We start from the raw sequence: 16,415 nt of genomic DNA, 5'->3' as shown, positions 1-16,415 counted from the left end.
TCTGCTTCAGGGAGGACCTTGGTGGTAGTGGGACAGAGGGTAGAGTGCGGAGCAGGGAGAACCTTAAGTAATCCCAAAATGTTAACATTAATATTCGAGCCATCTTTATCATCTGGATTTAATGTGCTTTACAGTCTTCTGAATCATGATAAGAATACCACAGTAGAGCCTTTCTATAACACTGGTTTCAGGGAGCAGGGGTAATATCCGTGCTCTGCTTTATAGCTGTTGAGTGCTTTGTGGCCCTTTCAAAGTGTGTTTGCTCCCTCTAGCTCACCTTCTCCTGTGAATTCACAGGAAGGTTGAATTGATGTGAGCTCCGTTTCACAGATGGAAAGCCTGATGAAGGGAGAAGTTAAGTGAATGGATCACACCAGGATATCAGATGGTTAGGGCTGGTTAAGGCTGATCAGTGACAGAAGGACTGCCTCGTCCACCAGAGTCACTCACTCCAGATGCCCTGACGTAGCTTGGGCCTGGAGCAATGGGCTGCTGTAAAGCAAGTCAGAATGAAAGGAACCAGGACGTGAGGCCTACAGCTGCCTACTGCATACATGCTAGGTGCTTTCCCACTTACTGACTCCTCCTACAACCTTTGAGAGTAAGAATTTTCATCTACATTTTGCAATTAGGAAAATGCAGCGTGAGGCCCACATTCACATGGCTGGTGATTACAATCCAAGATTCAAACCCAGCTCTGAGTGGAAAGCCACGGCCCCACTGCAGAGCGTTGCCTACACAAGTCGCTAGAGGAAACAGGGGAAGTCTGAAGAAATCCCTGTCATTCCTGTCATTCCCTTTGTCTGTGATTCAGAAAGATTCCTCTTAATATTCAGATGGGAATGAATGGCTAGTTTGAGCATAAGGAGATATAGTGAGATCCATTGTGTGACACAATTGTGTAATAGAGCAAGCACATACCTTGGGAATTTATTTTCCTTTCAGCAAATATTTATTGAGTAATTACTATGTGTAAAATACTGTGCTGGGTGCTAGGGGAGAATCTTAAATGAGCAATAAACCAATTTTTCCCTCTCACTTCAAATGAAGCTTCTGCTAAGTGCACTGTCATGTGGGGTGTCAGGAGGGGTCTCTGCTTCCGCTCCCCACATAAGAGCGCAGAACATGGTGAGGCCAAAAAGGAACACCCACGGAGCCATAGATAGGGGAGTCAGACCACTATAGTCTCGCTGGCGGCTGGGTTGGAGACACAGGAAGCAGGAGCCGCGTGATCCACAACCTGCCGTCCTCTTCTCTGCCAACCAACCTCACTTGCTAACTACAATCCGCCGCTTGCCAGCCACCATTATCTGCTAGCGTGGTCACAGCAGTTATATCAGTGGCCAATGGCTCACTGGTTACAGCTGACGGTCAACTAGCCACAGCTGATGGCCATCCAATCACAGTTGATGGCCATTTACTACCCGAGCCAGCACCTTTCTATGTGAGGCCGAGAGCCTGGAAACCGTACTCCTGGCTCTGTCCCCACATGCACAATATGGAAATATATGACCAGTGAATTATTGATTCTGAAGTGCTTTATTAGTGCTGGGAATTACATAAATGCAATCAATAGGTGCACAGAATATTCCCTTTATCTTTCTAAATACCCGTAGCCTCACAATTAAATTTTATTAATTGATTTTTTTTTTTTAGGATGCTTATACCAACTGTGATTTGCCTGGCCAATTTTGTACCTCATAACTTATTGACTCACTATTTTGCATTTTAAAAACATCTCTTTATTAGCTACTTTTTAACCTACTACTTTTCAGTTGTCCCCTAGGACAATTGGGAAAGCTATTTGAAGCCCAAGCTCTAATTATGTTCTCCTTAACAGCAAAGACAGTTCTGCTTAAATTGATGCCCTCCTAACGCTAATAAATTAGTCTGAGAGGTAATTCCTTAAATCCATAAGTGTATAGTAAAGGGATAAATGAATCTTCAGAAACTGCTCTATTCTTTCCATTTCAATTTTCAGACCATCCAAAAAAGTACTCAATAAATACTTATTGAGGGCCTAGTCTGGTCACTATTCAGGGAACCCCAAAAGAGAAATCCCTGCCTTGATGGATCTTAAATTTTAGGGTAAATCTACATTTGTTGGCAGAGATGTCCACAAAATGCTGTGTTTTGTGTAGAAGCGATCTAAATTCAAATATATCCCACATGCAACAACATAGCTGAACCTCGTAACAAAATGCGCTAAAGAAGCCAAACTCAAAAGAGTACACACTGTATGGGTTAGTTTATACAGCACACAACAGTCAACGCTAATCTACGGTTATGTTTGGTGTGTGAAAATTCATTTAGGTGTATGTGCTACATGCACGTTCCGTTTGTATACTTCAATCAAACATGAACAAAAATATTCAAATAGAGACACAAAAACACCAACTATTAAATTAATTGGTTATTTCTAGATTAACCATCCGTTAGGAATAACTTCTCAGCTCTCCTCTATAGATCATTTAGAAAATACTATATTTGAATAAGTCTATTCCAATAGGCCTGTTAATTAACTGGGAAACATTTATCTAGCCTTCAGAATTGACATCGCTTATGCTGCTCTGGATGTGCTGGAATCAACTGGTCATCGGCTTCAGTGTAGTGGTGTTTTTGGACAATTGGGTGTATTAGATTAAACTTTAGCACCTTCTGAAACTATCCTCTGGAGAAACAGAAAAAGTCTTTACTGCCAGAACAGAAACATCCACAAACCCTTTCCTCATTGTGTTTTTTGGCCATTTCCAGAGACTTCTACGTTTTTGCCCTGGTGTGGTTACCTTCACTGTGAATGAAAATAATTATCAAATAATGCAGACTGTTCTAGAATGATAAAAGCATAAGAGTGAAGGGTGTGTGTGTGTGTGTGTGTGTGTGTAAACCCACGCATTCTGGGGTGTTTTCCCTAAGATTATAGGAAGAGACCTTTAGAAATTAATCTTTTTCCTATAGTAAACTGTTAATGAAACTAACCGTGGGATCAGGTAATTTCTGCTGAAAACTTCAAAATTTAATTTATTGGAAACTGAAAGCAGAACTTTTTTTTTTTCCTTACTTTTAAGTAATTCTTTGTCTGCCTTCAGAGTGCAGAAATGAACAGCCAGCCTTTCAGGGCATAACAAAGAAATTTCCCTTAAAATTCCCCTTTGCTAAGGCGACAGTCATTTGTGGAAGCTGCTTTTTAAAATGTACTTAAAATAATTACTTTATAATGTTCTAATATTGTTTTCTGACTTGACCTTTTTCTTTGCTTTATCAGACACATTATAACTTAAAGTAGAGGGTACAACTTTGTAGATCAAAATAATCAGAAGAATATAAAAGATTGTAAAAAACTTTGAATTTTCAAGTGATGGAATATCATCCCCAAGTCTGGTTTGGATTAAGGCTGCCAGTTTTCTAGGAATTGTGGTTTTTGTCAAATGCATGTGGAAGGCACTGATTGGGGTTCTGGTTGGAGTTCTGGTTTGCTTTCGGAAAACTGCAGAAACACTCTTTGATGTCATTTGTGCAAATGCATTAACACGTCAGGGAAAGGGTCAGTAAGAGCATGCTTCTATGTTGAGTGTCCATTACAGCCCATTACGGCTGAACATAAAAGCATGAACAGTTTAACTGTTTGTGAATAACCCTAATGCAGGCTTGGATTTTTTAAGATGCTTTCTCTAAACATTGTGGATTGCACCTAAGCCTATCTGTGTTTATATTAAACAGATTCTTTTCTGTGTGGGTAGCGTGGTAATTATTTTCATTTCTCCTCTGTGTTTTAATGCAAATTTTGCATTCTTTGGAACTGTGAAGACTTTTCTTTCATTTTCAGCAGTTCATGAATATTGCTAATTGTACAATGACACTTCTCTTCCAGTATGATCAGCAAAAAAGGTTTGACACACATACATGTCACCAGCAGTTTTTCTTTTCAGCTTGGTTGTAGTGTTAACCTTCTGTCTTGCCAATCCTCTAATTTTGTATTTGGTCTTATAGATACGGTCCGAGAACTGCTGTGTCTGATGACGCAGAGTAAGTTGTCTTGTATTCGTAGGAATACGTTAATTACTAGCCTAAACTGCATGCCTTCAATACTTACCACTAATGGAAATGCAATTGATGCAACAGCAAACTGAATAGCTAATTGACTTGTGCAGTCTCAGAAAAGCACTTGAAGATGGAATGCAGAACATATGTTCTGTGCAGGAGAGATGAATGAAAAAGCAACTGAAGCATGATTCTAATATGCAGCTGCTGCTTAAAACTTAACATTTGCTTTTCATAGATGGAGCATGTTAAAGTTGTTCTTGTTACCATTTGGATGTTGGTACTCCTTCTGAACCACAGAATTACTAAAAGGGTATTCTGTGTTTTGCATTTAATTCTTGATATGTTTAGGGCTTGGAGTTAACAAAGAAGCAGTCATTTTCATAGCCACATTTTTTTAAGCTAAGAAAATAAATCCTAAACCACTAATTGTAGATTCAGAAGCCCAAGTTCCTCCCGGATTGGAGTAATATAAACTGTGGGATGCTTGAGACCAAATCGTTGGGGTTTCAGTCAAGTTCCATGGCAGAGCAAGGGGTCAAGATGTAAAACAGGACTTGGGCTTCCTCTCCCTGCTATTTGGTTTCTATTTCTCTTAGAGACTCATTCCCCATCCGCTGTCTCACCTCCAAATTTGAGAAGAATCCATACTCTCTCATCTGTGACCACTTTAACTCCATTTTAGAAATGGATTTTCCATACACAGAGGATTCTGAAATGAATATCCAAGGCAAAAGTTTTTGTAGCCAAATATTAGCTTCCTCAGATTTGAGTATCTTGTGTTTTAAGAAACATGACTAATGTCTAATTCCAACATTAGTCGCCTGCTGAACCTGATGTCTCTCCTCCGAGAGGCAGCTCCTGGCCCCGTGGGAGTCTGGGCCGACAGAAGTGGTCATTGACACTCTTTGTCCCTGTCTTGCTGTTCTGAGCCATAGTTTCAAGTCACATAGTGAGGAGTCCAAATAGCAGTGTCAGACACACAAATTGTTTCCAACAGTGACGATGAACGCTAGCCCAAAATTTACTGTTTTCAAACTGTGCTTTTTCCATGTTCATGTTTAGGGTGTCCGCTTCGTTCATACTCTCAGCTCTAAGCAGTCTGACTCTTGCACCAACGATATCAGTTTCCGATGTACGCTCTGTGATTGCTTTGTTAGCCTGACATGCAGAAGCACACTCATGTCTCAAAACCCAAACCAACTTCAGCCTGAGCTTGACTGACTGCATGCAGTTAAAGAGGCTATAAAATTGAGCCCTGCTTATTATTACTTTTAAAATCTGTAGTGGCAATATTTAAGATTCACTGAAAGGAGGACTACATAAAATTGATAGGCAAAACACTACTTTGATTTGGTTAGCAAAAATATTTTGATAGATGGATTTATTCTTCATCAGTGCAAAGCCGCTGTTCAAGTTGCCTAAGAAAGATGTCTGGGAAACCCTAAAAAGCAAAAGAAAAGAGCTATAATAAAAAGCTTTCAGATTTTGCCTGTACCTGAATATGAAAGCTCACCCACAGAAGTTAATGATTTTTTTCTAAAGCAGTTAGATTGGGGACACCCTTCTCTCCTAAATTTACAAAAAGCAGCCGTATGGAATAAAAAGGGTAGAAGGAACTTCTTTCCCAGACATTTTATCTGGGAATATCAAAAGCCCGAATTTCCTTCTTGGAGTAGACATAATTTACATGAAACCATGTGGGAACAAAATAAAAAGTTCATATCAGAAGTTTATTTTTTAAATAGAAATTCATAATGTATTTAGTTTATTCCCTCACTATCTCCCTTTTTCAAAATCTTAAAGGGCAATGATTGGCACAGACTCTATTCATAATTGACACATTCTTAAAATACAGCCCAATCAAAAAAAGATGTGCCCTTTAAGGAAAATGCAGGTCAGGGGCAGACCTACCACACAGGCAAATAGAAATTTCCGCCTCCTGGCAAGCCAAGAATGTTTCCATAGATTTAATTTCACCTTCTTGCCCTTTTCTTTACTTCCACACACTTCCTCTTCCAACACTCTCCCCACCAACAGAGCCTGTACACTGTGAGAGCCAGAGGCCATTTTATTCTTAATTCCCTTACCTTCGACTTGGCCCAGAAACAATTTCCAGGCTCCCCTTGAGGTAATTTAATCCTGGACCTCAAAAATTCCAACCCACCACCAAGGGACACTCCTGGGCTCAGCAGCCAAGGTCCCCTGTCCCAACAGCCCAAGGACAGGGCTTGTTGTGCTGGAAAGCACAGGTTTTGTGCAAGTCATGTTCATATTTTGGAAGCTGGGCTTCTCCAGGATCCCCCTACCCCATCCCAAGACACACACGTCTTCATTGTGGAGGCTGAGTCCAACCTCTGAATTAGAGAACATTTTCTGAGTAGTGATCCAGCCCATTTTCTGTCTAGAATGATCAATTCTCAACTTGCTTAGTTCCTTTTTTTGAAATGGCATGAAAGTATTGCTCATAAGTTTTATTTCTCTTTTGGTCAGTTTGCTTGTATTTCTTTAAAAAAAAAAACAATGCTGGGGAAAAATAGTATTTCCTGGTATAGAAGAGGGCAAACAAGAGTTTCTTTTGTTGTTTCTCTAACCAGCTTTTAGCCACATGTGGGCTGAGGCAGTTAGACCTTCATGAAGGTGGGAATGGAGATAGGAAGCCAGGACAGAGGCAATTCTGAAGGCTTGCTTCTGTCCTTTCCATGCCCATCAACTGAGATAACCAATTCCCAATCCTGGAGAAGGCTGCTGTTTTCTTTCTGGAGTCGCAGAAGCCACCCATTGTGGCCTAAACCAAAATTCTGCCCTGTGGAAATTATAGATGGCAAAGTTGAAGGAAAGAACCTTCTTTCCCATAATCTGCCAACTACTGAGTAGACTATGAGCAAGTCTCAGCTCAGAGAGGTTTCTATCTTCTAAGATCTTTGCAAAGACTGTGAATTGCCTTAAAAGATGAACTGAGTGAATTCAATATAGAGGTAAAAGGCTTTTTTTAAAACTCTGAGAGGAGGAATGGGATGAATTTTCATCTCCTTCTGGAAAGCCTACCTAAGGGAATTTTGATCCTTGAAGTTTAAAAAACATGGGTTAGACTTTTCTACCTAACTCTGCAAATTCTTAAATCTCTCCTAAACAACATGAATAAATAGTATAAAATAAGTTTAAAATCACAGTCCCTCCTGCCTCTTGAGGACTGCCATTTATCTTTCAGGAAGGCACAGCTGCCACAATCAACACTCCCCACTGAGTACGTGGAGGCAGCTCCGCACGGTGGTTCGTCGTATCTGAGCTAAGAGGACCTCAGATAAAAGTCCTTCTATGCAGTCAGATTATTAGAATACTCTTGGGGAAGACAGATTACAAGTCCAGTCTTCAGTTTTAGCTCTCTTAGGTCAGCCTTAAATTGTCTAACATCTAGAGAGAGGGGAGAGGCACCTACATACCCTTGCAGATTTATTTTGAGTGGACTGAAATGAAGGTGAGCAGCCTCCTTCCGGTGAGCTGCCTGCTAAGGAACCCACTAGCATCCAGTGATGCTGCCATTGTTCATTGTCTGGCCATGGCGATAACTGTTTTGGACATTACTGATGATGTCTGGAATTAGTTGGTGTCTAAGTGCATGACTTTTCTTTTTCTTTGTGTGAAGCTGGCTTCAAAAGCAGACTATCACAGTTCTTCTGTCCTTAAAAGTTAACAGTGAACTTTAAAGGGGCCTCCATGTTTTGATTTTGGCACTATGTAACGCATTTGGTCCCAGAGCTCGTTTCTTTTAAGAGGGAAAAAAGGATTTTGCTTTGGTTTTTATTTCTGTTTTCATCTTGCTGCTTCAGCTTTTGCTGTAACAACGGTCTATGTGAGCATCATAGAAATCACCCTATGGTTTTGCCCACCCTTAAATAAGCTCCTATAGAATATATCAATTATATGTATAGATAATAAGGGTTTTAAGAAATTGTTTTCCCTTTTTTCTTTTAAAGGAGTAAATTCAGAAGTAACCTGATAAAAAAGTAAAATGTTTGTGAGAATATTAGGATCCAAAGTATATACTGATTTATATATTTTATTCCTTAATCTTACTATGAAATATCCAATTTTCTTGATTCCAAGATGTCAACAATTGCACTATTGATTTACAGACAGTTTTACAGGAAATAGAGACAACCACATCAAACGTATGCATCACTAATGCGTAGATGTTGGCTGCTTCCAAAATTCGGAAACTAATACAACACGGCCTTAGGACCATATGATATTTTTGGGGAAATGGAGAAGTTACCTTAGTTAATGTATAATAAAAAGCATTTAAGCCAGATTTTTACACAAGAAGCATTTTCTGTAAAAAAAAAAAAAAAAAAAAAAAAAGTTTCGCTTCATGGAACACTACCCTCCACCTTTTAATTCTCTTTTTATTTTCTAATGCATTTCCAAATGAGAGGAGCCCAGAGTGTCATATGCCTTTTCCTAGATCTTCTTTAAGCATATTTTGGCACCTACATATAAAATTATATTGACCTGATGCAGCCACCGCTGAAGACAAAAAATGGTCACATTTGGGCTTTTGCTGCAAAAGAAGAGGTGGGGGTGCTGGCATGCCCGCCCCTGGCCGAGGGAGGGAACAAACAGCGATCAGGGAGCTGCCTGAAGCTGCTGGGGAGAGGACCGGTTTTCCAAGTGAAATAGCGCCCCCACGCAGCAGAACGTCCCAGAACATGCAGAGACGTGACGGGGGCTCTGATGCCGGTCCATTTTTGTTTCTGCTCTCTCCACACCTAGGAGCACGAGTATGTTTGACGTGCGGTGTGAGGAGGAGGCCGCAGTGCAGCCGCACAGCAGGGCCCGCCAGGAGCAGCTGCAGCTAATAAATAACCAGCTGCGGGAAGAGGACGACAAATGGCAAGATGTGAGTGTCGGCCAAGGTCGCGCGCGGGCTGCAGGGAGGCTGCCCAGCACGATGGGTTAGAGGCCCTTTGGAGCAGAAAATCAGGTGGGGTGGGGAGACGTGGACTTGAAAGCCTTGCAGGGGAAGGGAGCCCCTGGAGGATTTCAAACAGCAACACAGTTAATGTGGGAACTAAAGGAAGGTTAATAGCAACATGAAGGGTGAGGAGTGAATGACACAGGCAAGTACCCTTGCTAGAAGTTGGGCCACAAAGGAGGGGGGAACTGGAGGGAGGCCACTGGCATGGACTGTAGAACTGAGGATACCTCTGTCTTTTGAGATGACACATTTGAAACTGATGATGATGACGAAAATCCTGCCTTCATTGAAAGTGTACCAGTGACAGGCACTGCTCTAAGTGTCTTGCATGTAGTAATTCTTTAATCCTCTTAAGTAACTCAGTGAGCTAGCAACTATTATCACCTCAATTCCACAGATGGGTCCCAGAACAGCTAAGTAACTTGCCCAAAATCACACTGCTAGTGAGTGAGAGACCCAGGATTCGAACCAGGAAAGGAAGGCTCCAGGGCCTGATGAAGGCCTGGAGATTGTCTGTATGCTGAGAGCAAAGAGCCAGGGCGGGGGAAGAGCTTGACAATAGGGGTGAGAGGAGGGAGAGTGGATTATTTCATTTCATCTTCACAGAGTACTCTGAGATAGCCATTGCCATTAGTCAAAAATGTTAACTTCTCCAAAGTCAATGAAATGTAGTAATATTTATGTCTACTATATATTGAGCACTTACAATGTGCCTGGCACCTTATATATACTGTCTCATTTCACCCTCACAACAGGCTTGTCAGAGTAGGGGTTATTATCGTTCTTACTTTAGAGATGAGGAAACTGAGGTACAGAGAGGCTGAAAAACCAAAGCCTGAGATGCCAAAGCATGGAAGAGAAAGAGCTAGGGTTATTTCCCACAGCTGAAATCCTACCCATCTGACTGTAGAATCCCAACTCTTCGTCATTATGCTATAACTGCCTAGGATTCATGGTGAGATTGTTGTAAGGATCAGAAGAATTAATCCATGTAGAATCATCAGTTCTGTAAGACCTCAGAGCCAATTTTTTTCTGCCTTTTCTTCCTTCCCTGAGGACATTGTGTAGGCCTGTGGTTAATTCCTACCATTGTACAGTCAGCAAGTTCGTTCACAATGCAGACGTCATAAATAGCAAGAAATGAAATCCCTTGGTGAAGCAACACTTTAAAATTTGGCGACTGATATGAAATGTGATTGCAAATTTCACATTGTCGTGTGCTACCCTGCTATGGATAATGTAGATATGTCTGAAGGTTTCCTGCTTTTGAAGCATTCCTGTTCCAACCAGACATTGGCTTGTGTGGGAATGCCTTAGCATAGTGCCTGGCCCATAGTCAGTGCTCACTAAACTCTGAGGAGTAAAAATGGAATTATGTGCAAGCCTGAAAAAGTATGTTCTGTTTATACCAAATTCATCCCCACAGGACCTAGCTCGTTGGAAGAGCCGTAGAAGAAGTGCTTCTCAGGACTTAATCAAGAAAGAGGAAGAAAGGAAAAAAATGGAGAAGTTACTGGCTGGAGAGGATGGGACAAGTGAACGAAGGAAAAGCATCAAAACCTACAGAGAAATTGTTCAAGAAAAGTGGGTTCTTTCTGATGTTGTTGTTGTTTAATGTCAATATTATCTAGCTGTGCTTTTTCTAAAAATTGTTGGTTATCACAAAGGCTCTGACACCAATATTTTACACTTCTTATGCTGTTCCTTCAGCTCTGCCTTGGTTCCTACCAACGTCGTCTTTGCAATTTTTGTGACTGTTGTTGACTTTGTTATTGCTTCTCTCTCCCATGCCTATCTTTTAGGGAGCGGAGAGAGAGGGAATTGCATGAGGCGTATAAGAACGCACGGTCCCAGGAGGAGGCAGAGGGGATCCTTCAACAGTACATAGAGAGGTTCACCATCAGCGAGGCTGTTCTTGAACGCTTGGAGATGCCAAAAATCCTGGAAAGAAGCCATTCAACAGAGCCAAACTTATCCCCCTTCCTGACTGACCCCAGCCCCATGAAATACCTGCGGCAACAGTCACTGCCTCCACCCAAATTCACTGCCACTGTGGAAACCACCATTGCTCGTACCAGCGTCCTGGATACCAGCATGTCAGCAGGCAGTGGGTCTCCAAGCAAAACTGTCACTCCCAAAGCAGTGCCTATGCTGACACCCAAGCCTTACTCCCAGCCCAAAAATTCTCAAGAAGTTCTGAAGACCTTTAAGGTAGGATGAGTTCCTTAAGAATAGAACCAAAACTGAACTCCAGTTAGTCAAGAGGAAGAAGCATCTTATCTCAATGAAACGCAATTATTTTATTTTGGTTGCAAAAATGCAAACATAAGCAAAATATATTAAAAAGAAGAAAAGAAAAGCAAACTGTTAACATTTACATTTGCAAAGTTGATGTGGCTCCAAGATTTGTTTTGCAAATGCTTAAGGGTTAGGTGGCTCCCCTCAATTCCTGCTGTTACTACTGATGGGCTCCAGTGAGACTGAGTGTTTAGTCATTTCCATGAGCAAAGTCTATCTTCTAATTTGACATAATGGCATGGTCTCTTTATAGTGGTGGCCACAAACCCTAATGTAGTAACACCCTAGGTAACCCCAAACTATCTGGAGATATTGCAAATTCTTCAAAACAAAGTTTGAATTATTTTGGTTTAAATAGAAGTATATACATCTACCTCTCTTTTAGGAAGTAACTGACATTGTATCCAAAATGATGCTACAGTCGAAAAAAATAATACAGGTAACATATGAAAATATGGGGTATTCTTGGTCCTCAAGTGAAATAGATATTTACAATATTTTTAAGTGGAAAGAAACTAGTTTGTTGTTTACCAATGACTGTGTAAAATAACGTTCCAGAACCAAAGAACCTATGATAACCAAACATCCTTGCACTTTCTCAAATTCCAGTATTTTCCCTCACATTTTGAGGAGGCACTCATCGTTTGTCTTAAGCTCTGTTGACTACAAAGAAAAATCAGTTGTCCCTACACACCACATGGGTTTGTAATGGAAGACACAGGTGGAATTCATCACTAGCAGACATGGAGGTGTGACTGTAAAGGAAGTTTGCTTAACCAAACTAACTGAGCGATGTGATGCTGAGTGTGATGCTTTCAGAGTCAATAGCAAACCATACTTCCTGACTTTTGTTTAAATAACTCTGAATGTATCTGTAAGATCTGTGCCTTGGGCTTTGATAGAACAAAAGAAAAATGCTGCAGCTGACTCCTCTGGCTGTGGCTGAATTGAGATGTTTGTCCCTTAAAGGGCAGAGGCTGTGTATTTGTTGTTCACTGCTTCATCCTGAGAGCCTGGCATAGGTACCCAGGACACAGTTGGCACTCAGCAAGTGTTTATTGAATAAATACATTAATTTTTCCTGAGAAGATGAGCTATTCATCATGGAGACTCACGCATATGCTCACACGTGCTTGGCAGCTCACCCAAGTACCTCACAAGTCTCCTTTACCTAGGGCCCACGATGATGAACTGATGTTTCATGAAGGAAGGTTTGATGTTGATGTGGCTAAGAACAGGGGTAGGGAATACATGTATTTAACTTGGTATCCAAGGCATCTAACCTGATAATCTAGGTGTCTACTTCCCTTCCTTTATATAAACAGTGTGATATGATCATGTAAACAGAAGAATTAGGACAGAATGACTTAATGGCAACATTATATGGCCTTGAGAAAACCCAGTTCCTTACCATTGTGACAAGACAATGTAGAGGACTCAGGAAGATCATTCGTGGAGGGGTGGATTGAGGAACTTGAATAGAGGTCCTTCTGTTCTAGAGCTGGGGCTCACTCTTGAGCACCAATGAGCCTTCAGCCATCGTGGCTCTCAACCTTATTCCCAGCCCCACCACTGAGTGGGTGGACCCATTTGTGGTCAAGGGTAACATGTAAATGAACAATTGTTACCAGGTAATGCCAGGACATAAGCCAAGGTCTGTGTGTGTGAGTGAGTGTCTGTATGTTCTCGTGGGGAGGTGGGTGGAGCGTGGGAGGCAGGGAACACAGGCTCAGTTTCCCAGGACAACACAATGAAGAATATAGGAAGATCAAGTGAAATAGTTGAAGGGAATAGTTTTCAAATTGAGAGTTGCCACTTGTTGCTGTTATAAAATCAACTTAGTGGTTTGGAGTCATCATTTTAAGCACAATGAAGTAGACTAGAATACAATTTTTAAAAATCTAGTACATCACATATAATAAAGGTAAATATTGTTTTGTGAAACTCTTGTTTCAGTTATATTTATGTGTATGTGCTCAGCCGTGATTGAAATTTATTTCTCATGGATTACAGACAAAGATTTTAGGAGAGCTAGTCATAGTAACTAATATTTGCATACTTAAAATGAACCAGGTACTGTTCTAAGCTCTGTATATATATTAATCCGTACACTTGCCATAACAGCACTGTCAGGGAGGTACTATTATACATGTTGCCGATGAGGAAACAGGTTGACAATTACATGGCTATTGAGTGACAGAGCCAGAACTCAATCTTAGGCATCTAACTGCGGAGCCTCCTCCCATAACCATTCTATAGATACAGTGCCTTAAACTTCAAGACAGAGATGTCTAGCTGCTGTTCATAAGCCAGACTAACCACACTCTCAGCGCCTCCCTTCTTGCTGTCACTGTCTTCCCTAGACAGGTGAAAAACAAAAATATTTTAATGTGTATGGCCTTTTTTCTTGAAAAAAAAAAGGGGGATTGTAAAGTTAACTAGAAATTGAGAGCTACTGAAACATAGCATAGCATCAGGTTCTGTGCCCTCCATGATAGCATCAAAAAAAGTACCTATGGCCCCCTACCCACACAGGAAAACTTGTAAAATTTTCCTCATCTGAGGTGGCGCCACCTAATTTATATACTAACCAGATAAAACCTCAAAATTGTAGAATAGCAGTCAGAACTTAAATGAAAACTTATGGGAGCCCCAGTGGGTGGCATGTATTTATATGTAAGATTCCTTGATTTTCGATACTTTGAAATGGAAGCACACCCTATGTAAGGTGACCGTGAAGCGTAATCTAACGTAATGTGGCCTGAGAAGGCCAACGACTTTTGAAGGAGACCCTCCACAATGGCTCTTCTAGGAGCCCTAATTTCTAAAACCCATCAAAGTATATGAAAACGTATTGTTTGTTGGACTATGCTTATTAAATGATAATATTTTTAAGGTGATTCTGAATATGTTATTTGGTTACAGCCTTTCTTTGGGGAATAGCACGTTTTCTGTTCATTCTGGTTTTTACAGGTAGATGGGAAAGTCAGCATGAATGGAGAAACAGTTCACGATGATGAGGAGGAGAAGGAAAGAGAGTGTCCCACGGTGACACTTGCCCCGTCGTTAACCAAATCTCAGATGTTTGAAGACGTGGCCAGAGTGCACGGGTCCCCAGTGGAGTTGAAACAAGACAACAATAGCATTGAGATCAACATAAAGAAGCCAAATTTTGTTCCCCAAGAACCGACAGTAAGAACCAAACATTATTTTCTGACTTTCTTATTTGGGATAATTCCATCGTGAAAGAATCTACTTTTAAAGATAAGCCAGTCTTGATAATGATCATTTGTTTCTATGTGGGTGTAGTAGTTTGCTAGAGCTGCCATAACAAAGTACCACAAACTGAATGGCTTAAACGACAGAAAGTGTCTCACAGAAGTCCAAAATCAAGATGTTGGCAGTGTTGGTTCCTTCGTTGGCTGTAAGGGAGAATCTATTCCATGCCTCCCACTACCTTCTGATGGTTGCTAGCAATCTTTGGTATTCCTTCACTTGATGCGTCCATCTTACCCTGATCTTCCTTCATCTTCACACGGCTCTCTCCTTACGTGCTTGTCTGTGTTTTGATTTTCCCTTTTTATAAGGACATCAGTTCATACTGGATTAGGGACCCACTCCTCTCCAGTATGATCAGCTTAACTAATTACATCTGTAACAATCCCATTTTCAAATAAGGTCACATTCTGAGGGACTAGAGGTTATGCCATCAACATACGAATTTGGGGCGGGGGACACAATTCAATGCTAACAGTAGGTATAATATAACATGTAATATAAATTGGGAATAAGAAAAAAGTTTCTTGTCTTCACATTATTGATGTCTAATCTTATAGAAAAGTAAATAAGTTTCCAAAATATCTTTTTTTCGGTTTGTTCAGGACCCCATCAGACTTGTTAATACAGTTTGAAAATAACTGGTGCCGTCAAAACCAGGATGGCTTTCTACTCTTGACAACATGTATAAAAGGGTATCATTTTTATTAGTTAAAAACACTCATTATAAACCAAACTAATTTTTTATTAGCTTAACCCCCTAAATTCAGAGCAATTAGAAGCATTATTGAATGGCCAAGCTGAAAAATGTAGGATAATTCAAGAAGAGCAGAAACGAAAACTCAAAAGAACATTATATTTGCCGCTGTGGAGGATAAAATATTATAGGAAAGATTACACATTCTTAAATCTCACACCAGAAAGGCTCATGCTGGTTTTGCTAATCAAACTCAAACTTTTACTACCACAGATGCAGCCGAGCTTTCGGGGTACAAGATAGACTCTTTTCAATCACATTTGTTCTCTCACCAGACGCTGGTGTCTGCAGTTTTAATTTATAGCATTTTTTTTCTAGCTTGAATAATTTATAGCATTTTGAGTTGGAATTATATAGGATAAGGAAAACTGTCAGCATTTTCCTTCAGCACCTAGAAAGTTTTGGTCCAGAGGAAAACTTGTCTCCCAGCTCCAGGGCTGAGATAAATGGCCTAGCTAGCTAACCCCACCCAACAGACTGGATATTCTTTCTCTTATCTCTGAGATTTGTTTTTTGAAAAAATAAAATATTTCTCAGAGGAGTTGAAAGGATGTAATTTTTTCCCACCGTGCTCAAGCTCTGTGAAAGAAATTCAGATCGGAATAGACCAAAAATAATTTCCTCAGCATGGTAACATGTCTGCTGGTCTCCAGGAGCAACGTTTTGTGATCCAGGCAAATGCTGAGTCTCGCAACCTGGAATTTCATTTCATTTTTCCCTTGCATAAATGTCACCATCTCTGAAGAGTTTTTACAAATTATCACAAGATGGAATATTGAATTCTGCTAGTAGCGTGGAAACTTTCCCAGTGGAGTCAACATTGATTTACGCTCTTAAATTTAATTAGAAGTTCCCCAAATTCATTCGACATTTCAGTGGTGGAAGTGCTTTTCTAGGACAGTTAGTAATTCTGTTCTTATTTCTCTTGCCACAGTTAATGAAGAGCATTTTCTAAGTTCCCTTCATAAACACCTTTCCCCTCCTCCGTCCGGTTCCTATGTCAGGTCAGAGCTCTTCGTATGCACTATTGAGCACAACTCTTTCTCACTTACTTTGGAAGAGCAG

The 16,415-nt window shown here is 40.6% G+C and overlaps 1 protein-coding gene across 29 annotated transcripts in view; it reads left to right on the top strand.

Moving 5' to 3' along the window:
• Positions 1-16,415, top strand: part of LIMCH1 (LIM and calponin homology domains 1) — a 352,720-nt gene that overhangs the window by 280,495 nt on the left and 55,810 nt on the right. For 17 of the 29 annotated variants that reach the window (XM_081061233.1, XM_081061232.1, XM_081061256.1 and 14 more), the window contains 5 exons: positions 3,991-4,026; positions 8,815-8,941; positions 10,446-10,603; positions 10,822-11,230; positions 14,291-14,509. In XM_081061233.1, coding sequence (XP_080917359.1) covers positions 3,991-4,026; positions 8,815-8,941; positions 10,446-10,603; positions 10,822-11,230; positions 14,291-14,509 — 949 coding nt within the window. The remainder of the gene's footprint in view (positions 1-3,990; positions 4,027-8,814; positions 8,942-10,445; positions 10,604-10,821; positions 11,231-14,290; positions 14,510-16,415) is intronic. The other 12 variants (XM_081061235.1, XM_081061234.1, XM_081061258.1 and 9 more) reach the window with 1 other exon arrangement.

The sequence above is a fragment of the Rhinolophus hipposideros genome (genome assembly GCF_964194185.1).
Source record: "Rhinolophus hipposideros genome assembly, chromosome: 1".
Lineage (NCBI taxonomy): Eukaryota > Metazoa > Chordata > Mammalia > Chiroptera > Rhinolophidae > Rhinolophus > Rhinolophus hipposideros.
Note: the sequence above shows the minus strand (reverse complement) of the source record. Positions and strands in the feature narration are given on the sequence as shown.